This window comes from Rhinolophus sinicus, chromosome 15 (assembly GCF_057876585.1).
Source record: "Rhinolophus sinicus isolate RSI-liver-muscle chromosome 15, RSI-T2T, whole genome shotgun sequence".
NCBI classification, from domain to species: Eukaryota; Metazoa; Chordata; class Mammalia; order Chiroptera; family Rhinolophidae; genus Rhinolophus; species Rhinolophus sinicus.
The window spans coordinates 25924446-25951459 of record NC_142515.1 but is presented as its reverse complement, the minus strand read 5'-3'; the positions used below and the strand labels follow the sequence as shown (position 1 = coordinate 25951459).

The window sequence follows — 27014 nt, the reverse complement described above, 5'->3', positions numbered from 1 at the left end:
CCAAAAGCATCAACAATAACCTCAGCAGTGATAAAAATCTATCATTTGTTGAGTACTTTTTAGGTACGAAGTGCTATAAGTTCTTTATATATCTTGATTCTTATTTAATCAATTGAAGAGGAGCTGATTATTCCCATTTTATAGATGAAGAAGCTGAGGCTTAGAGAGTTAAATAACTCATAACTAATAAATGTGAAGCCAGGGTTCAAACTCAAATCTCTGAGTCCCTCTTTTCTCCCCTTTTTCCCTCAGTGATTTAATTACATTCTTCCTTTAACAGTTAGATCATCGTACATGCCCCACTTAAGGCCTTTACTGACTCTCCAGCCTACCTCCAAATTGCTGAACTCCTATTATGGAGTTTTCAGTTCTTATTGTTGGCTTGTTTTCTCCTACTGCCTCAGAGAGCTGTGTGGCTGCAGCTTGAGGGCAGGGACTATATCATCCTTCTCTTTTCCACTGATAACCATGTACTGAGTGAGCATCTACTGTGTCTGGACACGGAGGATTTACAGTGATAAATAAAATAGTCATGGACTCTTATGGAATTTTTGTCTGATGGGACCATGTATTTCCTCAATTAACAAACATTGAGCTTTGGGCCAGGCACTGTGTAAACTGCATGAGGGCTGGGATTTAAAAAAAAACAACACACCTTTTTATTTAGGTAGAGCAGGGATTTTTGTTTGCTTCATGCTGCCTCTCCAGCGCCTAAAACATAGTAGGTGCTCAATAAATATCTAACGACTGCATGATTGAATAAATGCAGATACGAAGATTAGATTTTTCCAGTCTTACAGCTGGTTCGTAGCAGGCACTCAATAATTAGTGACTGATTAAGTAGGCTACATCACTGAAAACTCTCATAGATAAGGCAGCGATTGAAAGCTAAGGCGCGGGCGGGGCGGGGCTGGTAAGAACTGAGGGCTTGTCTGACTCAAGTTTGTGTCCTAGAGCATGCGCAGTCCTCACAGAAGGTGGCGAGCAAAATATGCGGAGGACGGGATTGCGTAGGCACTGGTTCTGATTGGCTAGTGTTCGCGCGCGAGGCGTCGTGCCTACGCGTCGCCAAGTAAACAGGGTAGGTAGGGGCGGGGCCAAAGAGGCACCGCAAGCTGGTTGGCCAGGCGGGGTTTGGAGGTATTGCGGATTGGTCCCGGCCGGGATCTCAGCTGTATGCCTCGCGCCGGGTCCCGGAGCCGGCTGCCTGAGGGATGGACGAGACGAGCCCACTAGTGTCCCCCGAGCGGGCCCAACCCCCGGACTACACCTTCCCGTCTGGCTCTGGAGCTCACTTTCCCCAGGTGCCGGGGGGCGCGATCCGAGTGGCGGCAGCGGCCGGCCTGGTCCCGTCTCCGCCGGGCTCGCCAGGCCACGACCGGGAGCGGCAGCCACTGCTGGATCGGGCCCGGGGTGCGGCGGCCCAGGGTCAGACCCAAAGTGTGGCGGCGCAGGCCCAAGCCCTGGCCGCTCAGGCCGCGGCAGCGGCTCATGCTGCGCAGGCCCACAGCGAGCGGAACGAGTTCCCGGAGGACCCCGAGTTCGAGGCGGTGGTGCGGCAGGCAGAGCTGGCCATTGAGCGCTGTATCTTCCCGGAGCGCATCTACCAGGGCTCCAGCGGAAGCTACTTCGTCAAGGACCCTCAGGGGGTGAGAGCGGGGTGGGGAGGGTGGGCTTGTTCAGGGGAGTTTAGGGTTTCGCACAGCCAGAGGGAGAAGGGGGGGGGGGGGTTGAAAGAAGGGTTGCAAAAGGGATAAACTTCACAGTGCGGAGCCCCTTGGCAGGATTTTGGAATGCCACGGAGGACTGGAGCTGCAGAAACTCTGTGGAATGAAGAAATAAATCAGAATCTATTTGGTGGGGGAGGAGTGAGCGAAAATGAAAAGAGGAAATTGACCAGATACAGGCGAGGGGCCCAGCGGTGTGGTGGGGCAATCGGCCTCTGGACAGAGATTCGCGGGGAGATGCTGCTTTCTAGTGGGTTCCTGAGCTTTAAACTACAAAGCCTGCTGTTCGGCCATTACAGATTTGAGTTTCGGGCCCGTTTTTCTCTCTTTTTGGACCAAACCAGTGATGTCGCTGTTCATTAAGAAGGACGGGTAATCCATCAGGGACTCTTGCGGTTTCAGTTGCAGCGTTCTGTGCTGTAGTTATGTCTCCTGTCATCTTCCCAGCTCTCTTATTGGCAGACGATGGTGACAGAGTGGGTGGAATCACCAGTTTTCATCTGTCTTGGCTATTGCTCACTTTTGGGAAATTTTTCAAATCCTTTTTTACGGTTCCTCAGCTTAGAATGGAGTTTTAGAATCATGGGACTGTCAGCTGCCTTTTACTTTCATGTCTCTCCCAGGACTATCAGTAGTTTACTTTTCAGCTAAGGCAGAGTGTTTGCTGACCTTTGTTTTGTCCCTTGCATGTGTATAAAGGGGGATGGGATGGGATGAGCCATGGAATGACCAGAGCAGCTGAGAGGTGACCTCTATTCTTTTTTAAAAAAACAGGAGGAAAACAAATTTGATTTCTTAGGTTACAGGAACCCTATAAACACGAGACCCAAGGCAGTCAGGTAATTGAGGCTTATATTCAATCCTGAGCTAAGGGATAGGGGCCTGAAGGGTCAAAGGGGAGGAGGACAATTCACAAGGAAGTTAAGAAAAGCAGGTGTTTGGTAATCAGATGTTTTACCTGCGGTGTGCAGGTAAGTCTTACAGATAAAAAAAAAAGTTATTTCTGGTAATAGCTCTCTTCCTGGGCCAGGCACCCCTATCTAAATATTTTTAGACAGTTAAGGGAGAGGTGAAAGTTTTTCCTGAGACTGCTAGGTCTTGATTGCCTTCTGTTGGAAACAGTCCACCTGCGAAAGTGGCACGTGTTGGAGTAGAATATTCTGCTCCCCTTTAGTTCCGCCTTTGAAACTTCCCAAGAAGTTTCACAGTCCAGCTCAAGAAGTTGAGTTGGTAGATTGCTCCATCTCACTGAACCAGTTTCTCACTTAGTCTTGATAATATGTATGTCAGTTCAGTTAAACAGTTATGTCTTATTTCAGGAGGCAGTGATGCAGGTGGGCTCTCAAAGTTAGACCTATATTGCGCAAGCAGTCAGTTACTTAATAGGCATTTCTCTGGAAACAAAAGGAAAACTAAGGTTAATGATTGGAGCAAACTATAATTCCAGTTTCTGAGTTCTGAAGACAGCCAGCCAAGATTTCTAGCTGTCCGGCTTGTAGCAGCTTCAGATGGCATGAGGGCAGGCAGCGGCAATCTGATAGATTTTCCTGGTTTGCAGTTTGAATGTCTCTGGTGATCTTTCAGTGTGGCTGACCTTTATTCTTTTGAGAACTGCAGGTCAAAAAATATCAAGTCTTCTCTGCCAAAGTTCTCAAACCAACCAGGCCAGGATGGTTTACTGGAAAAACATATTATTGTTATACTTATAAGAGTGATGGGTGTCAAAACGCCTTCAAATTTTCCCTGCATTTCTCTTGTGTGAACTCTTTAGATGGGTGGCATGCTGTTTTGATAGGAGTGCTGAGTGGCCAGGGTGGACCATGACATGTAGCTCTTGCTTAGGTTCATTGAATGATCTGGTTATTCTCCCAGGTGTTGTCCCTGAATTACTGTCAAGAACCAGAGAGCAATTCTGCCATCAACTCAGTTAGCATAGACTGAGTTGGGGAAAGCTTTGTTTTCCCCAGGTGCTGGGGTGGGGAGAGTAATAGGTCTTTCCAAGTTCTTTAACTAAGGGAGCAGTGAGTTAAAGTGAAAGCTTGAAGGGGAACCATCACTTCTAGAAGAAAAGAAAGCTGGGTGTCCTAAATATTAGCAAGATGGCTTGCATCTTTTTATTTGGGAACCAGAATGACACCTAAGATAATGAGTGGTTTTTATTTTTGCTTGTTGACTGATTATCTTGGATAGGAGCAGGAGGAAGGTTTTTGTTTTTCTTTCATGGCACTGTTACAGCTCTGTTGGAAGTGTGTCAGGTCAGCCGAGAAGTGATCAGGTGCTCTGACAGGTGGGTGTAATATGATCTCTCAATTCTAACCTGGTAGGTAAAGCACTACCACCTCAGTACATAGGCCACAGAGCATGACAGACTGTGTGTTTCTTGATGATTTGCAGGATCCCAGTCTCCTGGCCAGTTTCCTGGCCACTGTCTTTTCTTAAAGGGGAAGTCAAAACACATATGCCCTGACAAAACTTATTAATGTAACCATCCTGTTCCCACTGAGGAAAATGTGGTTTAGAGCAGAGGACCACTTCCTAAATACTGTGGTGGGTTGTACTGGCCCACAGACTTACTGTACATGGCTGGTCGTGTCTCCTTTAAGTGCTTTACAAATAATAATTCACTAAATTCTCATAACACACCCAGAGATAGGTACCATTATTATCCGCACAGCTGGGCAACATGGAGGCACACAGTGTAATAATTGGTCCAGCGCCTCACAGCTAGTAGTCAGTGGGGGGCAGGATTCAGACTCAGGCAGACTGGCTCTGGAGCTCATGCTCCTAACCACTCTGCTCTGCTGCCTCAGTCAGTCAGTCGTCTGAATGTCTGATTTCTCGTTTCAGCTACCATTTTGGTTAGGATTCAATTTGGCTGTGTGTGACAGAAAATTTAAAATAATAATGACTTGAATAAAAGTACATTTAATTCTCATAAAAGCAGTTTACAGGCCACTCAGGGCTGGGACGGCATTTCAGTTTATCAGAGATGCATTCTCTTTCTGATCAGCCATCCTTAGCAGGTGGCTTCCACGTCATGATCCAAGATGGCTGCTCAAACTGCAGGCATCCTGTCTGCTTTTTAGGCAGTTGGAAGACAAAAAAGGAGAGGAAGACTGTGTCTCCTCCCTTTAAAGCATTTCCTAGATGTCGCCCCAGACTCCCATATCTCATTGTCCAGAACTTAGCTGCAAGTAGTGTCAGGTAACTATAGTCTTTATTTTGCCCAGCTGAAAGTCAGGGGTCCTGTGGCCAAGGAAGAAGGGGGAACAGAGATGGGGGGAACAGCAGTTTCTGAGACAGCTACGTTCAGAGCTAGATAGTCCAAAAGGTTCTTTAAGATAACGGCCTTGGCTCCACTAGGATGGTTTCTCCCTCACGGCAAGCAAGTGAGGCCCTGGAACAGTAAGACGGAAAATGCTAGATCAGAAGTCATGGTGGAGAGTGCTCCTGTTACCCTCCTCACTTACATCTTTGCACTTCAGGTCTCAATACTCAGTCACCTACAAAAGTATTTTTTGAGCATTTTCTATTTCGTGAGGCTAGTAATACTAGATGTTCATATTGCCAAGAATCATAGACTAGTATGTGATTCACTAATTTATTAAGAAGGTTAAATGAGATACCACACCTGAAAATCCCTGGCATGGTCCCTGCTGAGTGGGAGTTCAATCAGAGTGTTTCGTTTTTAAGTTACTTGCCTACTGCGCTCTGGATTAGGCTTTCTTGGGTACATTAGCATTGCATAAGGCAGAAGTGCTTTGATTTTGAGAAGATGTTCATGACCATTGAGAAGAGTAATTCATTAGATAATCCTATTTGATATTTCCATGTTTCCCTGAAGGTAAGACCTAGTTGGACCATCAGCTCTAATGCGTCTTTTGGAGCAAAAATTAATATGAGACGCAGTCTTATTTTACTATAATATAAGACTGGGTATAATATAATATAGTAGAATACCAGGTCTTATATTAATTTTTGCTCCAAAAGACGCATTAGCGCTGATGGTCCAGCTAGGTCTTATTTTTGGGGAAACACGGTTGCTTCAAAATTTTATAGGTATTGCTCACATGTTCTAGGAACTTGACCTTACAGCAATAATTTCAACCTTTTAAAATACTTTATCCACCGAGTTTGTTACGAAAATGGTACAGTATTTTTTTCCCCATTTTCAACTATAAAGTTATGTGATGATATTGAATGTGCTTCTTCCAGCTACTTGTGCCCTCCAAGAGATTCTGATGTCCTTACACTTGGTTGAGAACCACACTGATAGCCAAATAAAGAATAAAGATCTCACATAGAATCACTTTTTTTTTTTTTTTACTAAAATGTTAAGAGGCAGTCAACTTTGAATATCATATATAAATGTAGTCCTTGAAATTTTAAGTATCATTTACCATCTGTTACAGGGAGCTGTCCCAGGACACAAGTTGTAATGGGTGAAGTAGGTGAGGTTGATGTCGGTGGATAGGAAAATAAATACAGGCTAAATCTCTCACTGCATTCTATTTGGATGCCATCTTCTTTCAGGGTCTAATATGTTTGGAGTAGCCCATCCCTCGCTTTTGTAAGAGTTAACATGTAAATAAGACTTCTCCACCTAAATAGCTAAGTCAAGGAGTGCTATTTCCCTCCAACCTCTAATACAGAATACAGCAGTTCTCAGAGTGTGGCCCAAGGATCCCTGGGAGTCCCTTTTGGGATCCACAGGTCAAAATTATTTTCATAGTAATTTTAACACTTTGTTTGCCTTTTTTACTCTAATTTCCTTATGACTGTACAGTGGAGATTTCCAGAGGCTGCCTGATGTGTGGTATCGAAACAGATTGACTATTAAGGAAGATATGAGAATATAGTTGTCTTTTAGTGAGCTAGATGTTAGGGAGATCTGCAAAAATGTAAAACAATGCTAATCTCACTAAAAATTGTTTTTGAAAATATATTTTTTCATAAAACGTCACTTATAGTAACATGTAATGGGTTTATTTTTATTACTAGGTGAGTTAATAAATAGTTTTAGTATTTCAGTTTTAATTTCTACTATAACAAATATAGATTTTACCCATATAAACAAAAGCTTTTGGGGGTTCTTAATAAGTTTTAAGAATTTAAAGGAATTTTGAGACCAAAATGTTTGAGAAATGTCCACTTAATATTTACCAAACTTAAAATAAAGTTAAACGTTATTTCTATATATTTCGCTGTGTAATATAAGTGATGTTCTTGAACTATCTTAGATTTTAGGTTCCTGGAGGAAAAAGCCTCTTTAGCATAGCATAATACCGTCCGTCTTCCTTTGGTGGCTGGCTAGCTATAGGAAACCCTTTAGGTTCCAGGGTCCAGTAATTGGTTGTGGGGTCCTGGCACCAGCCACTTACTGGCCTCTTACTTCCTTGTGCAGTTCTGTTTTTATCCCTCACTTCATGGACTGCCACTGCTCAAGCTGCCTGCACCTCACCCCCTTTGCTAATTTGAGATTAGTGGGTGGGTGCTAAGTATCAAACTGAAGCTTTCTCCTAAATGTAATAAAGGAATTGAAAATGTATTAGAGGAGAGGATGGTAAGAAAAATTAGGCAGTGGTCATTTTCTTTCTCAACCAAATACTGGTGGGTGTCTTTCTAATTTGAGTAGCTTTAGAGTTTGTTTTCTATGAATAAGGAGAATATTCTCGAGTATTCAGTAACACAGTTGATTATGTGAAGTGAACATTAACTTTGAAAATTAGGCCAGGGTAGTTTTTATGTATATACGTAAGAAACCCAAAGAGTGCTCACGCGAACTAGGTACTGGGCAAATGTTAACAGAATTTAAGTGGACTGAGGCCTATACTTAGTCTTGAAAGGCACTTGTCTCCCATTGTGTCTGAATGTCCTGTCTTCCATCCTTCCTACCCTACCAGTCCCTCATCTGTCCCATCTAGACATTATTTTCCCCCCACTTCTTCCACCCCCCCCCACTCCGGTTGTGTAGGACACAGCTCCCTGGCCCACGCTGGTATTATGAGCCTTGCGCTCCCCCCGGCTGAGGCAGTTGGTTGTCAATTGGCAGCTCACAGCAGCTCTCACCGGCTGCCCGTGGCAGCACACAGCAGCCCACAGCAGCTCACGCCAACCTCCGGCTGCTCATGGCAGCCCAGCGCCAGCGAGAGCTGTTCACAATCTTGGTTGTAGAGGGTGCAGCTCACTGGCCCATGTGGGAATCAAACAGGCAGCCTTGGAGTTAGGAGCACGGCGCTCCAACCACCTAAGCCACCAGGCCGGCCCCAGACATTATTTAATGAAACTCTTGTAGTACTGAGATAACCATGATTACTAATGCTTTTAGGGTTGATGAAATGCTTTCCAATTTTTCTTAGGGTGAAAGGAAACAGATGTTTGAAAAGTCAGCCTATAAATGATGATTGGCTGCAATCTTGGCCTTCAAGTTCAGTTTTTTTAAGTGGAAGTATTTAAGCCTCAGCCCTGACATTTTTCAGCCCACTATCAGTGGGAATATCTTGTTCTCGCTTTTGGGGACCAGCTTACTGAACTCCATATTGTGCCTCAGTTGAACTGACTGTTGGGTTCGGGGACATGCCTCACATTGTCCTGTGGTTCCCTGCCCACGTCCAGAGAGTTACAATATACTCCTCAGTCATTCTCTGAGTGGTAAGATGCTGTGTGATTCAGAGCCCAGGATTCCAGGGGAGCAGAGACAGAGAGGAAGATTGCTAATTTCGGCTTCTTGCTTGCCACTTTGAATACGAGTGTAATTCTGACTTATGATATGAATATATGCACTTGATTTTTTTCCAGTGAATAATTCAGTTTGTTTTTCTTTAAGAATAAATTGATTCCTTTGGAGGGTCAAGGAGAGTTCTGTATTTCTCTAGCCCTCTAAAATCCTTGCAGGGCTTGAAGGAACTGGTCTTAAGATTGACCAAACATTGTTGGAGACATGCGCCTAGCCAATTCCTAATATGAGTACTTACTTAATGCAGGCAGGTGGGTGTATGTTGTCTGCTGTGAGCTGCCATTCAGGAAGTGACACCCACAAGAAAATGTCTTATGACCCAGACTAGCTGGAGTTGGCTGTGGGGTGAGAGGAGAGGGAGCATCATATGATAAAAATGAATCACTTGGATAACATATTTGCTTCTCTTCCTTTGAAAATGCAGTTTGGGGGCTGTAGGCAATGAAAGAAATGAAGAACAAGCTCAGAAGGCTGACTGGCCAGGGGAAGAAACCTTCAGTAGAGAAGGCCCTAGTTTCTAGGCTACAGCAGCATCCCATATTTCCAAGGACCTTTGAGGATTAAGTTACTGTCTGCTAGAGAAGATGGATTTAATCTTCGTGGACTCTCGTGTCCTGACCTCTTGCCTATCAGAATTACTTATGAGAACCCCATTTTAACGAAATAGAAGATGCTTTTTTCCTGCTGTGATTTTTCTTTTCCATTGCTTTCTTTCTTTTTTCTTTTTTTTATTGGCGAAGGGGAACAGGACTTTATTGGGGAACAGTGTGTACTTCCAGGAATTTTTCCAAGTCAAGTTGTGGTCCTTTCAGTCTTAGTTGTGGAGGGTGCCGTTCAGCTTCAAGTTGTTGTCCTTTCAGTCTTAGTTGTGGAGGGCGCAGCTCAGCTCCAGGTCCAGTTGCCATTGCTAGTTGCGGGGGGCACAGCACACCATCCCTTGAGGGAGTCGAGGAGTCAAACCGGCAACCTTGTGGTTGAGAGGACACGCTCCAACCAACTGAATCATCCGAGAGCTCAGCGGCAGCTCAGCTCAAGGTGCCGTGTTCAATCTTAGTTGCAGGGGGCGCGGCCCACCATCCTTTGTGGGAGTGAAGGAATCAAACCAGCAACCTTGTGGTTGAGAGCCTGTGCTCCAACCACCTGAGCCATCCGGGAGCTCAGCGGCAGCTCATTGACTTCATTCTAGTTGTGGAGGACGCAGCTCGCTGGCCCATGTGGGAATCGAACCCGCAGCCCCGTTGCTCAGAGCTTGCGCTCTAACCAACTGAGCCACCTGTCCGCCCCTTCCATTGTCATTCCTAAACTTTTTATTGTAAAGTTTCATTAACACGCAGGGGATGGGATAGTAAAGCTAATAGAAGAAATCAACCGTCGATGAAGGAATTTTCTTAACCTCATTCCATAAAACCTTACTAAGTTCCTTTCAGTTGATAATTTTTTGATTCTTTACATCACTGATGCAAAGCAGTAGCGTGTATGTATGTATGTACCTTGGAAGTTGGGGTTTGATGGTGTTAAAATCTGTATTGTACCATATATGCCAGACTTGGCACCCTCTTTGGCCACAGCCCTTTCTATCGGTGGGTCTCTTGGTTGCACACTTGAACTGGTGTCTTCCCCTTATAAGCTGGGGAGAAGCCAGTATCTGACTGTCTGTCAGGATTGTCTGCCCATGCCCTCTCATTTCTTTCTAGATTCCTGCTGATCTGGTCTGTGAGCTACTTTAGTCAACTTGCCTTTAATGTCCTCTTTTTCTTTTGTGTAGAAGATCATTGCTGTCTTCAAACCCAAGAATGAGGAGCCGTATGGGCACCTTAACCCTAAGTGGACCAAGTGGCTGCAGAAGCTGTGCTGTCCCTGCTGCTTTGGCCGTGACTGCCTTGTGCTCAACCAGGGCTATCTCTCAGAGGCAGGAGCCAGCCTGGTGGACCAGAAACTGGAACTTAACATTGTACCCCGTACAAAGGTCAGTGACCTGTCTCCAGGGAGCCTTACTGCCTGGCCAGTTTTCCTAGGGCCTAAGCCCTGCTACATCTTAGTGGTACCATTAGGTCCAGTTAGGGCCCTGAGTCTAGGGTTCTTAGCCTTTTTTTGTGGGGTGGTAGTGGTGGTCGTAGGTTTAGGGTCATGATTTGATCATCTGATGAGAGAGATCCTCAACAGGATACACATACATTTTTTGCAATTTCAGGAAGTTCCCTGACCCTCTGATGCACATTTGTGGGCTCCCTGCATCTTTGGATTCCAGATAAGCCTAAGCTGGTTAAAAACCTAACTGCTTTTGTGACTCGCTCTCTCAGATTTCTGAGCTTAAAATCATTCCAGGATTTAGATGCAGTCTAGAATAAACTAGCTGATGTCAGCCAAGCACTTATGCAAGGTCTGGCAAGGAGGACTCTAGAATGGGCTGAGGGTTAGAGTAAAGATCTGGCCTGAACCACTACAGGAAACTGACATGGAATTCTTCTCACCCATCTTTATGCTGTGGGATTCTGGTACTTATCTGAACATAACAAAATTTGGGTCCCCCGAGGAAAATCCACACTGAGAATGAATTTGTACACACATATGTGTTACATCCTTAGTCGAGGTTTTAATGAAGGGTCTGGATCATATCCCTTCCCACAACCCAGAAATGCTTAAATACAGAATTAATTGCATACAATATCAGGAAATTTACTGAGGCTAGGTTAAGAACCGCTGTACCACAGAGTGTTTATTCCGTGAGACTCCAGGGATTAGGAGGGGAATGAATCTGCTAGTCAGCCTATGGACATTTAAGGACAGGTCCCACTGAGTATGTGGCTACCTGAGGTTTATTAACAACTTAAGGTGGAACTCTGATCTGATGCCCTAAGGCTGCAGGGGTGTCTTTCTAGTTCTAGGTCTTAATCCTCTTTGAGAATTTGAAGAACGCTATAGATCTTGTTCCCAGAAAATAAACACATATTTGCAATTATTGTTTTGCACGTCATTGGAGGGGATGGTTCATAGATCAGTTGAAGTCCATCCGTTGACCCTGTAGGACTATACCCGTAGATTAAAAAACCCCAGCTTGAAGGTTGCTTCACAGGTTTACATAGTAGACTCTGTGGACAAAGAGACTGGAGAGGAGACAAGAGCTTTCCTTCAAACCTGTTTTTTGTTTTCCCAGGGCATTTTAGAAGAAAATGTGCTTGTTTTCATGTGGATGTTTAACTGTGTCTGTTTCTTTGCCACCAAACTCGAAACAATAAGCCAAACTAGTTTGTGAGTCTGTAGAAGTCAGGAACCATTTCTTGAGATTTCCTTCTCCCATTCTCAGCAAGTAGCAAAGTGCTACACTTCTAGTAAGCATTCCATAAGTACCAGTGAAATCAGTGAGGGAATGTCAAACCATGAGAAACAATACCAGAGACCCTCTCCCTCCCCCCACTCAACTTCAGGTCTAGGAGAGAATGTCTGATCCCAATTCCAGGTTTGTAGCTCCCATCTGACGTCTGATTCACTGCCTGGCTCTGCGCAGCTCTTCCCTTCCACTTACGTCTTCTTCTCTGTGCCTATAATTAAACAGCACACTTGACCATCCTGTATAATAATTAATGCTCCTAAGATCTCTTGCTTAACCTGAAATCCTCCTCCTAGGCCCCTCTTAAACTCGAGAAGCTCTTTTAAATACTCCTTGCTCATCACACCTAGTTTCCTTTGTTCACTAGGTAAATAGCAGAGCTCCCCTGGCCCCATGCCTGCCTGTGCCACCTGTACTTCTGGAGGGCAGGTCCTAAGAATCAGAGGGCTTATGTTTGAATTTTGGCTCTGCAGCTTTTTATTGGGTAACCCTTGGGCAAGTCGCTTAAGACCATGCTCCTCCCACCGCCTCTGCTCAGTGTCCTCACTATAAAAATAGGGATATAAATAGTTCCTACTTTATAGGGTGGCTATTAAGATTACACAAGATAATCCATGTAAAACACATAGCCCAGTGCCTGGCACAATGTAAACACTCCATACTTCTTAGCCTGTGGTATTTTTATGACTTGTAATCATTAATGTGAACCCCCACAATCCCTTTCTTCCCCATCTCTGGTCTTCTTTCCCTGTTGGAGAACCTTAATGAGGCCCGAGGAACTTTTGCATCAAAAAGTCAGCAACAACAAAAATACTTGTCTTCTATGAGACTGAGATGAGACAGAACTTTGCAAGCTTAATATACAGCTGCTGGAGAATAGTAAGAGGAAATCTCCCCCCCACCTCCCCACCCTTGTGACAGGATTCTGTCCAGTTGATCAGACCATCTGTCACTATGGAAACGGGGCTCACATTGCAATGGAGCTTCAAATAGTAAGGCTCTAATTCTCACTTGCTAGCTCTCTCTGCTCTCTGCTTTTGTCAGGTTTCAGGTGATGATAGTTTCATTAGTTATAGAGAAAAAGGGGGCTATGGCAAAGAGTGATTACAAATAAATAGATGGTGGGAAAGGTGGTTTATGGCTTGAGAGAGCAAGGCTTTTTACTGTGGGAACTGGCAAGATAGTCTTAGGAAAGCTCTTTTATCCCTTTATTCCTGTGTCTGAGTTTCCTGATTTGTAAGGTAGAAATTGCCAGCCTACAGTACCTTGCACATTCACTGTAGGAGGGATGGGTGGATAGATTGGGGTGAGGGGGAATTATTTTGCTTCCCTCTATCTATAAGGTTCATGGGCAAAATAATTTGTTACTTGTAATGAATTTTGCAAGGCTTAGGAAAAGAATTTTCTTAGAAATTTGATTTCAGGTATTTATATACTAAAATCCACTTGTTGCTGTCTCTGAAAGAAATTTGTAACTCATTTATTCATTCACTTAATAAATATTTTTGAGCATGTGCCAGGCACTGTGTTAAATACTGGGAATGCTTATGTGAGTATGTTCTCCTCCTCCCCTAATTTCATTAGTCTTAAGAGAGAAGTTAGATATACATATGGATAATCACAAGACAATGTGAAAAGTGTGATAATAGATGTACATATGGATTATGGATTATGGTGATGTCACCATGATTTGACGATCAAGTGTAATATTGATGGCCTATTAAAAAAACCTGTTTTGTATAGGCAATGCGTGTGTCTAGTGCTAAAATGAGAAGGCACAGGAGAGGGAACAAATAGTAATTCAGTGTTCCTCCCACCCCTTTCAGCCACTCAATTTCCTTCCTCAGAGGCAGCTGCTATTACTAATTTCTTGCGTAATATTCCAGATATGGCCTGCATAAATATGAATATGTAGCAATCCACTAAAAATTAAAACCAACTTTAATGTTTATTTTTTCATGTGAATAAATGTGCATAGTACAAAGTGCAAAAGAGATAAAAATGTATAGAATGAATTGCAATTTGTTTTTATCTGGAGAGAAAATAGGTATTGGACCATTTTCTCTTAACGCAAGAAGTAGCTGTATTAGTCAGCATAATTCATGTTAGCTGCTGTAGCAACCCTGAATCACAGTGGTTTAACATAATATACAGCTGCAATTTATTACGTAATATACAATTTATTTCTTGATCATATCACAGTTCCATGCCAGGTAGGCAGCTCTCCTAGTCCCATGTCATTCCATGTAGTGACAAGGGGTCTAGCTAGAGTCCTTTTATGATGTGGCTCTGCTATCTCAGAGCCCTTCATTCCATCTACAGATACAGATCAAGGGAAATTTTAGGGGCCGGACCTGGAAGTGATGTTCATATATCACTTTGTCCATATTCCATTGGCTCGAACTAGCCACCAGGAAAGCTCTATCTTAGTCACCAGGAAGGCTGAGAAAAATGCGTTCTTTCTTTGTGCCCTAGAAGAGGAACATATTGCTGCGCATCTAGCTATTCTCTGCCATAGTTCCTTAAACTTGACTCTAATCTAGGTATCTCTTCTTTTTCCACTGTAGGTAGTATACCTGGCCAGTGAGACCTTCAACTATAGTGCCATTGACCGAGTGAAGTCCAGGGGCAAGCGGCTTGCACTAGAGAAAGTGCCAAAAGTTGGGCAGCGGTTTAACCGCATTGGACTACCGCCAAAGGTACAGACTACACCTGTGTGGCTTATGAAAGGTGATGCTTCATAGTGGCATAGCCATCCAAGTGGCAAAGCAAGTTGCCTATAGATTTGCATATGGGTATGAGAATAGCCTGCCCCGAGGCTCCTGTCTTCCTCATTTCTGTCAAGGACTTAAGACCCTAACTTTCTCACTTTACTCCTCTTGACCATTTGGATGGGTTTCTTGAATTAGGATGGGCAGTCACGGTCACCCTTTTCTCCTGTACTTGCAAGGAGATGAAGAAGTAAAGATCTTGAAAACATTTTCCTTCTCTGGTATAAAACCCACAAAGCCTTAGTGGGTACCTGGCTTAGCCCTGGGATCTTTGAACTTGGACTGTAGGGAAATACCTTTATCCTTCCTTCTTGGTTGTAGGTTGGTTCATTCCAGCTCTTTGTTGAAGGCTACAAAGATGCAGACTACTGGCTACGGCGTTTTGAAGCAGAACCTCTCCCTGAGAACACTAACCGCCAACTACTGCTGCAGTTTGAGCGGTTGGTGGTGCTGGATTACATCATCCGCAACACTGGTGAGCAGCTGTGGGTGGTCCTCTCCCTGTGCCAGACTGGTAAGGCATGGCGGGAAGCCTGGCGGCTTGCAGGCCTTGGTATCATATCAGAGCGCCTGGTCAGGATGAGTTTTTTTCTCTTCTTTTCTTTTTCCTTTTTATTTTTTTAGATTTTATTGGGGAAGGGGAACAGGACTTTTTTGGGGAACAGTGTGTATTTCCAGGACTTTGTTTTATTTATTGGGGAACAGTAGTGTGTTTTTCCTAGGACTCATCAGCTCCATCCAAGTCAAGTTGTTGTCCTTTCAGTCTTAGTTGTGGAGAGCGCAACTCAGCTCCAGGTCCAGTTGCCGTTGTTAGTTGCTGGGGGCACAGCCCACCATCTCTTGTGGGAGTTGAACCGGCAACCTTGTGGTTGAGAGCCCACTGGCCCATGTGGTAATCGAACCGGCAGCCTTCAGCATTAGGAGCACGGAGTTCCAACCACCTGAGCCACTGGGCTGGCCCCAAGAATGTTACAGTTTTTGTTTTAGATTTAGGTCATGAATCCATTTGAGTTAATTTTTGTATATGATGTTAGCTAAGGGTCTAATCTCATTCTTTTGCATATGGAGATCCAGTTTTCCCAGCATCTTTGTTGAAAAGACTGTCTTTTCCGCATTGAATGGTTTCGCAACCCTTGTCAAGATCATTTGATCCTGTATATGTAAAGGTTTATTTCTGGACTCTGTTCTATTCCATTGGTCTGTATGTCTGTCTTTACAGTGTGTCCAGTACCATAGTATTTTCATTACCATAGCTTTGTTGTAAGTTTTGAAATCAGAAAGTGTGAGTCCTCTAGCTTTGTTCTTCTTTTTTTGGATTGTTTTGGCTATTCAAGAAGACCTCTTGAGATTCCACATGAATTTTGGGATGAGTTCTTTCTATTTCTGCAAAAAAACATCTTTGGGATTTTGATAGGAACTGCATTCAATCTCTAGATTGTTTTGGGCATTATTGGCCTCTTAACAATATGAAGTCTTCCAGTCTAAGAACATGGGATATCTTTTCACTTAGTTATGTCTTTCTAAATTTCAGCAATGTTTTGTCGTTTTCATTGTACATGTCTTTAACCTCCTTGGTTAAGTTAATTCCTAAGTATTTTATTCTTTTTGATGCTATTGTAAATGGAATTGTTTTCTTAATTTTCTGTTTGGATTGTTCATTGTTAGTGTATAGAAATGCAACCGGTTGTTTGTGTAACTTTGTATCCTGATGCTTTGCCGAATTTATCCATTAGTTCTAACAGGTTTTTTTTTTTTGTGTGTGTGTGTGTGTGTGTGTAATCTTTAGGATTTCTACATAGATGATCATATCACCTGCAGAGATAATTTTACCTCTTCCTTTCCAATATGGATGTCTTTTATTTCTTTTTCTTGCATAATTGCTCTAGTTTTTCAGCACTATGTTAAATAGAAGTCATGAAAATGGGCGTCCTTACCTTGTTCCAGATCTTAAAGGAAAAGCTTTTGGTCTTTCACCATTGAGTATGATGTTTGCTACGGATTTTTCATGTATGAATTTTATTATGTGGAGGTAGTTTCCTTTTAGTCATAGTTTGTTGAGTATTGTTATCATGAATGGATACTGAATTTTGTCATGTGCTTTTTCTGCATCAGTTGAGATTATCAATCTGTTAATGTGTTGTTTTACATTGATTGATTTTCATATGTTGAACTATCCTTACATTCCAGCAATAAATATTGGTTATATTGTATAATCCTTTTAATATGCTGCTGAGTTCAGTTTGCTAGTATTTTGTTGAGGATTTTTGCATCAATATTCATAAAGGATATTGGTCTGTAGTTTTCTTGTTTTGTCTTTGATTTTGGTATGAAGGTAATGCTGGCCTCATTACCTTCATACCAAAATGAGTTATGGAGTGTTCCCTCCTCATTTTTTGGAAATTTGAAGAGGATTTGTGTTAGTTCTTCAAATGTTTGGTAGAATTCACTAGTGAAGCCATCAGGTCCAGGGCTATTATTTGTTGAGAGATATTTTTGTTGTTGAGAGATTTTTTTAAAATTACAGGTTCAATTTCCATACTAGTTATAGCTGTACTCAAAATTTTCTGTTTCTTTGTGGTTTAGCCTTGATAGGTTTTGTGTTTCATCTAAGTTATTAAGTTTGTTGGCATATAGTTGCTCATAGTATTCTCTTATTCTTTTTATTGCTGTAGAATCAGTAGTAATGTCCCCACTTTAATTTCTGATTTTAGTAATTTGAATATTCCCTTTTTCCCCCTTAATTTTAATAGCTAAAATTTTATCAATTTTATTTATCCAATGAGACAACTGTTATATTTTAATTTTAGAGCATTTAGTTTATTTATCTATAATGTATGTATAGATATGTTTGGATTTTTATCTACCATTATTTGCTTTCTTTGTTTTCTGCCTTTTTATTCTCTTTTTCTCTCTATGATCTTTTTTCCTCTTCTTTCATACTTTCTTTTAAATTGTTTTATAATTATTTCGTTTTCCCCCTTTTAGCTTAAAGTTGTATACTTTTTGTCTTTTCTCTTGGTAGTTACCCTAAAGATTACCATGTTAATTCTTGATTTTCCAAATTTAATGTTAATTGGTACTTTTACTATTTTCCTGGGCAACGCACAGATCTTAGAAACCTTGAGCTTCATTTACCCATCTCCAGACTTTTATACTATTAACGTCATGTGTTTTAATTATATATATGTATAAACAGATACATATATAATTTTATGTATATATGCATATATGAATACATTTATATAAAGTGTAAGGCAATACTGTTGTCATTAATAATAATTATGGAGACTTTCTGAGCATACACAAATGAACGAATAGTCAACTTTTACTAACCAATCATCCTACCTCTTAGCCTCTTCCCAAATCAGTAGATACTCTATGGGAAAAGAAGCCACAAATGCTGGACTTCTTTTCTGGATTTCCTTTTTCTTCCAGATCTTGATACTAACTCGTAATGGTCTTCTTCAAACTTCCAAAGCCTCCAAGACATTTTAAAATATTTTATCCATTTTTTTTGTAGTGTTCTCAGTAGAATGATTCGTCCAAGTGTCCAAAACACCTAGTTCATCATGAAAATGAAAGTTGCCCTAGTTTTTTCTGCTAACTTTATATTTCTGTTCACAGATCGAGGCAACGACAACTGGCTGATTAAATATGACTATCCGATGGATAGTTCTAGCTCTCGGGTAAGAGGTTCTTCTATATAATAAAGAAGAAGATGAGGTGGAGTATATGCATTCAGAAGAATTAGGATAGCAAATGTGTTTAAAATTGATAGGTTAATATTTGGTAGAGTTTTCCTCTATCTGTTTATTAAGGAATGTGCTACTAAATGATATTAATAGGAATAGACTGAAGAAAAGTTCAAACAAGATTGAGACATACTTTATGCCTTTCTTAGAGATTCATAACACACAGTAACATAGTAAAGATCTGAGAAGTTGTGCATTAAATGAACCTGTTTAATTTTAATTGGCCCAGTGATTTCTAAACTTTTTTGACCAGGGAACACTTTTTTCACAACAGACCACAATTCCACAGAACATCAGTTTAAAGAAAGCTGCTTCCTGCAGCTTTCTTTATTCTCTCATTCTTTTCATACTTCACCACACTTCTGTCTCCCTCTCAGCCTGCACATTTTAAAAAATTAATAGGAAGGCTACCTGGAGAAGGAAAGTGATGCTGGTTTTTAATCCTTATAATGTCTTTTTTTCTTCTTCTAGCTTTATTGGGATATAATGACATATAGCACTGTGTAAGTTTAAGGTGTACAATGGGATGATTTGATACACGTATATATTGTGAAATGTTTACCGCAATAAGGTTAGGTAACACATCTTCATAGTGTCTTTACTTCCTTCTTTCATAGTCATTCTCAAATTTTGTACATCTGAATCACTTATTAAAAATAGTACAGATTCTTTCCCCCATTAGGTTGGGTAAAACTCTGGATTCTGCACTTTTCATAAGGTATCCCAGGGGATTCTGATGCAGGTGCCCTGGGCCCAGGTGCCCTATTCCTGTGATGGCACCAGTGAACCTGAAGCGTGGAGCCTGAGAAAGTTTGATGAAGGCTGTTACAGGCAGCCTGCCCCCCTCTTTTTACATTCAGCTCTTGTCCTTTTTATGTATCACTGAAGCAGGGGAACAGACTCCCTTGTGCAAGAGTAGCCAACTGTTGTCTTCCATGGTTCTCTTATCTCATTGGAAAAATATGGTTACCACAAATGAAGTGGCATCTGAGTCAGCGTCCACACAGGAGGACCTTGACCAACTGATTCTGATTTTTTTTCCTTTTCTTTTTTATATCCTCAGGAATCTCATTGCCTTTCCCTAGGAGGAATGGCTTATAGTTATCTTTTGTTAGTGTCGTTTCCCTTTTTACCAACGACTGTGGCAACTGCTGGGGAAATGCACTTTTTCTAAGATGAGGAAGGGACTCTGAGAACCTTGAACAAGCCAAGTTAGAGGTGCCATAAGTGTACTAAGTTCAGGTAACAATGTGGAAACTGGTTCAGAGGTTGAATAATGACTGGTGCCTGAGGAGGTTGAGATGGGATGCTTTGCTGCTACTTTAAATGGCCTGAGGCACATGTGACTCGAAGTATTTAGTCTTTCCTTGCTCTTTAGGACACAGACTGGGTAGTGGTGAAAGAGCCTATTATCAAGGTGGCTGCCATAGACAATGGGCTGGCTTTCCCCCTGAAGCACCCTGACTCCTGGAGGGCGTGTAAGTCTCAGGACCACTGTGGTCTGCCTTTTCTCTTGCTCTGTCGCAGTTTTCTCGTCTGTGTGAGGTAGATAATAACACCTGTATCACAGGATTGTTCTAAGAATTAATGAAATAATGCAGCTCATGCACTTTAGCACAATGGCTGGCACATGGCAACGACTCCATAATGTAAGCTATTACTATAATTTTTACCTTACATTCCCATTAGAAGCATAGAGTTGAGTTTTCTCATCTCTGCTTTGCATTTTTCTTATTCTGAGGACTAAATATAAGCTACTGTCAGTGTTCTGTCTTCCTTATTGACATCCTGGAAGCCAGCCCCTGCCCCGTTATAACAGAGAAACTTTTAGATAGAGGGAGAGATGCAGGTCGGGGTCCACTGGCCCCTTTGCAGCACTAGTTAGGCTTTTCAAAAACAGCTTCTCAGTGTCTCAGGGGCAAGTAATTTTTTCTCAATAGCTTGCTTCTTGGAATGTCATGTAATATCTGGGAAGGAGCACAGGCCCTGGGATTAGGCAGACCTGGGTTTGAACCCTGGTTCCTCCACTTACTGTGTAACTGTTAGGGTTCACAGCTCTTAGAACTTTTCTGTCGTATATCAAGAAACGGGTGTTCTGCCTTTTGTGTTGCTCTGATCAGTGGAGGACACATGGAAAGGGACTTTTTTCAACACCAGCTTTGCTTTTGATCTTTCCTTTTTTCAGATCCTTTTTATTGGGCCTGGTTGCCCCAGGCAAAAGTCCCATTCTCTCAGGAGATCAAAGATCTGATTCTTCCAAAGATATCCGACCCAAACTTCGTCAAGGACTTGGAAGAGGACCTGTATGAACTCTTCAAGGTTAGTCCTGGGAAGGGGAGCCTTCTGCCCTTAGAGAAGGAGTTCCTGAAGGGTTTCCTCATTGGTATGATACAAGCCAAGAGAGCGTGGCTAACACCCTTCTGACTTGCATTAGCCAGTGAAGAACGATTCCCACATGTGGACAGCAGGACTTAGTTTGGTTTGGTTTGGAAAAAAAAAATTGGCAGCTGTGATGAATCACACTGGTGTGTATCCTGTGTGTCCTGTGGCTGTAGTGTATCTGCCGAGCTCCTTTTCAAATGGAGCATAGAGTTCCTTAGAGTTAATAATGAGACTCAGGACAAGATGTTTACATGTTCTCTATTTCCCCAACTGTGAAACGGGGAGTTTATGGGGTGGTAGCTAACTTCACTAAGTCTCATAAGCCTTGTGTAGGTTTTATTAGCAAGTTTCTAATTGGGGTCTTCGGAAGGATTCATGCAGGCTCTATCTCCTTCTGCCCTTCCTTTGCAGAAAGATCCTGGTTTCGACAGGGGTCAGTTTCATAAGCAGATTGCTGTCATGCGGGGACAGGTAAGCCTGGGACAGCCTCCTGGTGTCATCCCTGGGATCTCTCTGGGAGGGTTATATGGTCGTGCTGAGTAAATGTGTAAAGGTTGTATTTTGTACCCTTTTCAGTCTATACCATACATATTTGTGACTCTGCCTCAACCAGTGGGAGAGGAATGATAGCCCTCCCCAATCTCCCACCTCCTCCGTGGTATTCGGTGCTTGGTGAGAACGTACGATGTGCTTAGTTCTGTGCCAGTTGCTGGATAGTTCATTGGTAAATTTATCCAGTGGTCCCTTGTTCTCAAGTTGCTCAAGGCAGGCCATGTGTGCCTTGGTGGTTACGAGTTAGGCTTTGGAGTCAGACTGCTTTGCTGCTTGCAAGCTCCGTGGCCTTGGACAAGAGCCTCTGCTTCCTTCTTTATAAAATGGGACAGTAATAATACTTTGCAGAGTTGGCCAGAGGATACATGAGATAATGCATATCAAGTGTTTAGTGAAAATAATGCCTGGCATGTGGTAAGCACTCATCTATTGGCTATGGTTATACTTTTCGTTGCTATAGTTATGTCATATTATTTCTTTCCACTTCACCTTCAAAGAGAGCCAAGGAAACCACCAGGGCATTATTGAGCCTCCAAAGCATAGTAAACAATATGCTTGAAATGTTGTTGAAAAACTTTATCGGCACTGACATTCTACTTATCACTTTGAAGTCTTCCAGAAGAGAACTGGGATGGCCTAGTGGTTAAGGGCACAAACTGTGGTCAGAGTGCCTGGGTTTGAATCCTGGCTCTGCCATTTACTAGCTATGAGGTCTTGGACAAGTTACTTAATTCTTCTTTTACTGTCTCCATTTGTAACATGGCATTAAGAACAGCATCTACCACATATGATTAGTAGGAGATAAATGATTTAAAACAGTTGGAGTAGTGCCTGGCAGATTGAAATACTGAATATGCGTTAGCCAATAGAACACCATAAAGTTTCAGGAGCATGAAGCTCCTTCCAGCGTGGAAGTGCCCACTTTATCAGTCACATCCTTACTTGCTGACCAATCACACACCAAAGCAAAATGGGCCTCTGCCTTACAGAAATCTGATAACCGCTGGGAAAGAAGGTTACAACCGTCTACCTACCTGAGTTGTCATCACAGAGTGGGCTGTACAAGGGCCCTGAGCCTACGGGGAAGAGTGAAGAACCCCCAGAAAGATGGACTTGAGTGGTACCTGTTGCTCACCAGAAAGGCTTCTGATTAGGAGTTAGATAAAGAATGCAGGGTCTGAGGCAAAACCTCTTCAAGTAACATTTGCATTATTCTTTATTCTTTAACATTATTATGTGCCTGCTATAAATTTTTCTTCAACTTTTTAATTTGAAAAATTTCAAACCTCACTAAAGTTGAAATAATAGGATCTTCTCCTAGACTCACCAGTTGTTACATTTAGCCACATTTGCTTTATCTACTATCTATGTGTTATCTATCTGATTGATATCTATAGCTATATAATTTGTCTCTCTCCCTAGATAGTTTTTTTTTTTTTTTTGGCCAAATCTTTTGAAAGTAACTATGTTTACCTGAAAATAAGACCTAGCCTGACCATCAGCTCTAATGCATCTTTTGAAGCAAAAATTAATATAAGACCTGGTCTTATTTTAATATAATATAAGACCAGGTCTTATATAATATATAATGTAATATAATATAATATAATATAATTCCAGGTATAATATAATACCGGGTCTTGTATTAATTTTTGCTCCAAAAGACGCATTGGAGCTGATGGTCCAACTAGGTCTTATTTTGGGGGAAACACAGAAGTAATAGACAATTGACATTTTACCCCCATACTTCAGCATGCATGAAAAGCAGCTTTTAACCCAAAGAACCAAAGGAAGCACAGGAAGACCCAGCCAGAGCAGGTTGAAAATCCTGTCTCTTAAGTTGGGTGGTCTCCCGCACCATCTGTTTGAGCCTCCTTTTAGTTCTCTACTTTGATCTGTGCACAAAGCTCTTTGACGCAATGTAGGATGCAGACAAGTGCCAAAACAAGTAATTAAAAAATGAATAAATCACTGGTAGGATCCACTTCTGACTTCTGACCTCTGTTCCAGGTGAATCTCTGCCTCTTTATGGGCAGCCTCTGTGGGCCAAGGATATTTGGCCTGAGGGCTGTGTGTCTGTGTGATTTGAGGGGCCAGGCCATGCAAATCGTCAACATTAGTTGTTTAAAGGCGGCCATCATAGGACAGCTTCAGCTTTTGTGCTATCCTACCAGAGAAGATAAATGGTATTCTCATTTTGACAAGGGAGAGAAAATGTGTCCCCATGGACACATCTGAGATCTCTAAAATACAGACAAAAGTTGATAAGGAATTAAATACAGAGTGGTATCCTAGATGCAATCCTGGAACAGAAAAAGCACTTTCTGGAAAAGATAAGAAATCTGAATTAAGTCTGGAGTTTGGTTAACAGTAATGTTCCAATGTTTATTTCCTAGTTTTACTGAATGTACCGTGGTTATATAAGATGTTAAAATTAGGAGAAACTGGGTAAATGGTATACAGGAACTTTCTGTACTATCTTTGCAAGTTTTCTATAAATCTACAATTATTAATTATTCCAAAGTAAACATTTTATTTAAATAAAAAGATGAAGAGACAGCATTAGAAGGAGAATCCAACTGAAATGTTGGCTTTTTAAAATACATGGTCTTTGTAGGAAAATCAGAAAATAAGGATAAATAGTAATAAACAAATAAATATCACCTATAATTCCTTGGCTCAGATGTAATCATGCCAACTTCCAGGCTTTTTTTTCTCTGCAGATAGGTAGATAGGAAGATAGTATTTTAGAAAATAAATGTGGAGTCACATTATAATACTGGTTCTTTATCGCCTTTCTTTTATATCTAATGACAATTGTGATCAGCTTTCCACACTATAAAGTATCTTTTTAAATTGTTCCTTATCCCTTAAATTATTAACTGATCCCATACTCTTGGGCATTTATATCATTTTCACTTTATAAACAATACTGGATTGTCTTGGTTGAAACTGTGTTTGGTGCCTGTGAACGACTGTTTCCTTAGTCCTGAAAATGGAATTGCTGAGTCAGAAACCTATTCACATTTAAGCTTTTATTGTCCACTGGCCTTTCTGAAAGATTATCCCGTGATCTAGCCCCACAGCCATGTCTCTGGATTCTCCCTAACTCTGTCGTCTTTGTACCTTTGCTGACTACAAGGGCGAAAAATAAGAGATGCTTGTAATTGGTAATTTAAAATGACTAGAGAGGTTTCCATTTTCTATATATTGCCCGCTTATATTCCTACTTTTGTAAATAGCCTGTTTGTACAGTTTTCCATTGATGTGCTGTTGATGTTTTTGTTGATTTGTAGGAGCGCTCTCTCTGCCAGTCTCCCTTCAGAGGCAGAGCTGGAGGTCTAGGCCTGAGCCTCACTGATCTCATTTTTCCCACTGCAGATCCTAAATCTGACTCAGGCCTTGAAAGATAACAAGAGTCCCCTGCACCTGGTCCAGATGCCACCCGTGATTGTTGAGACGGCCCGTTCCCACCAGCGGTCTGCTAACGAGTCCTACACACAGAGCTTTCAGAGTCGGAAGCCTTTCTTTTCCTGGTGGTAGCCTGAGACAAAGGCGCAGTGTCTGAGACTTGGGCTGGGAGGAAGCCTGGGGCATGGGTTGCAGGAAAAGCCAGAGAAGCCAGAGGAAAGAGCAGTGCCCTCGAGAGTCCTCCCTCTCTGCTCGCCACCCCCTCAGGACTTTCCCAAGCACGGGGAGAAGCACAGTCAGAGGGACAGTAAGTGCTGGTGGGCCCTCCTAAGTGCTGCCAGGGCTAGAGCTCCATGCAAGGAGTCCAGATGCCGGGGAAGGAGCATCTTCCTTCCAGCGTCTCCTGGGGGCAGGCTGGGGAATTCCCTTTCCTCCCGATACTCTGCTCTCTAGCAATTCCTCATTATATTCTGCATCAGAAACAAACAAACAATTAACAAACAAATTGAAATACTATTAGCAAAACCCAGGTAGAATCCCGGCTCCTCTCATGTCAGAAACCTCGGATCCAGACCTACATTTGCATGAACCCAGATGGTCAGCTGCCTCGCAGTTCCCTCACGCCCGTGGACCGAGGCAGCCGGGTGACTGGCAGCTGGAACACACAGAAGCCACACCCTTCCTTTGGGTTTTTGCCGGGTCGTCTTCCCCTTCTCCTATCAGTGCAATAGGCTGACTAAAAAGCCTCCAAATGCAATTTGCATGGCGGGAGTACTTTTGCTTTAGACCTCCCAGCTGTTCTGTATATGACCCTATAGATCGGCTCTGCTCTCTGCCCTGCTAGGGACCCAAACTCTAGCGCAGGCCTGTGGCTAACCTACCACTCAGGCAAAGTCAAGAGGGAGGATGTGGACTCCCCAGCACTACATGTGATCTGTGTGGCGTGAGTGTATGCTGGGAGCTACAATTGGTCTATGGCAAAGTCACCCCAGCCTTGCTTCCTGAGTCCTCTATCCTCAGCACAGGTGATAAACTCTCAGTCCTCTAATTTGTTCCTCTTATTTTAGATAGTTTTCCTCAACTCTTTTGACTTAGGGTTTCAGTCTGGGTTCTGGAGTGGTCTCAGCTAAGAGACCAGGATATTAGGACTGTGGAGGTAACAGGACTTGTATTCTGCCTAATTGGTAGCTGCCCTTTGCTCCCTGACTTCTTGTTCCAGGCCAGTTTTTCCATGGCTTCTTGAGAAAGGTGGGACCCAAAGGAGAGAGACCTTCAAACTGTTTCCCAGTACCTGCCCAGCTCGGTGTGCATCTTCCTGCTTCCATGTCTCTCTTCCTTCAGCTGTCCCCCTTGCTGGGTGTCTGAGTCCTTTCTACACCAAAGCAAAGAACGGCCTCAGGACGTAGTTAAGAGGGTGCCATCTGTGGCTACGGGTCAACCCTGTGCTATTGGACTCTGCAAGTTTCTGGTATCTGGCGATTGGTCAATCAGTCTTGGAAAGATTATCATGAAGGTTTGAAAAACAACCAAAGAAAGGGAGCAAGGACTATGGCTGTGTGCCCTCTGCTTGCCCAGCTCCCGCCATCCAGGAGGCAGAGCAGAGATGTGCAGCCCTCTCCTCAGCTATGCCAGGACCAGGCTGGGCCCCTTCCATTCCAGCCCGTGGGACACAGCTTGTCCTGGGCTTCTGTCCAGCTGACACGAAGTCTCTGGGAGCTGGATGTACATGCGATGTACATGACGGCACAGCTCTCCAGCCCTGACAATCCTAGTCAGCTGACCTGGCACTAGTCTTGGGGGCCAGGTTTGTGAGAATGTTTGCCCTCAGACTGCAGGAGCAGCAGGGCTCCCAGAAGCCAGAAGGGGACCCAGGTGTGTTTAGCTCTCCATAGACATCTTTACACAAACGTGTGGTAAAGCTCCCTACCTGGGTGTCAAGAGAGCCTGAGGAGCCTGCTTGCTCCCTCAGCCAAACAGGTCTGCATGTTGCCCTCATCCAGACCAGCTCTGTGAGGAGAAGGAAATTGGGTCCAACATACAAGGGGGCTGGTCCCAGGCCTGAGTGGGGGGCATCCTTTCCTGGCCTATCTCTGTTCTCCTTGAAGCCTATACTCAGGTTGCCTTGAATGTGGACTTTGGGAGAGCCAGGGGCAGAGTGCCAGGGCAGGCTTCTGGGTGGCACTCATGGGATCGCCTGGCCCTCTGCCAGCTATAGGCGCTGTCCCCCAGTGTCAGGGAGTAGCGGCTGGGCTGAGTCCTGCTGCCTCTGTATTGTTCTAATGCACTGTAGAAATTGTATGTAATGTATTTAAATCAATGCAAATGTATGAATAACAAGTCCAATTCTGATCTTTA

At 42.8% G+C, this 27014-nt stretch overlaps 1 protein-coding gene across 1 annotated transcript; it reads left to right on the top strand.

Annotated features, from left to right (window-relative positions):
* The first annotated feature begins 1137 nt into the window (after window positions 1-1137).
* PI4K2A (phosphatidylinositol 4-kinase type 2 alpha) lies at window positions 1138-27014 on the top strand. Its single transcript, XM_019724817.3, has 9 exons — window positions 1138-1649; window positions 10229-10429; window positions 14359-14490; window positions 14884-15037; window positions 18187-18248; window positions 19693-19792; window positions 20500-20633; window positions 21108-21167; window positions 24630-27014. Exons 1-9 carry the CDS (start codon window positions 1215-1217, stop codon window positions 24789-24791), a joined length of 1440 nt encoding a protein of 479 aa, XP_019580376.1. The 5' UTR covers window positions 1138-1214; the 3' UTR covers window positions 24792-27014.

Bases quoted from the DNA above. Each gene is read 5' to 3' on its own strand.
- PI4K2A (XM_019724817.3), top strand. From the start codon at position 1,215: ATGGACGAGACGAGCCCACTAGTGTCCCCCGAGCGGGCCCAACCCCCG. The intron at 14,491-14,883 runs GTACAGACTACA...TCTTGGTTGTAG, and splicing joins GCATTGGACTACCGCCAAAG to GTTGGTTCATTCCAGCTCTT. The intron at 15,038-18,186 runs GTGAGCAGCTGT...TTCTGTTCACAG, and splicing joins TTACATCATCCGCAACACTG to ATCGAGGCAACGACAACTGG.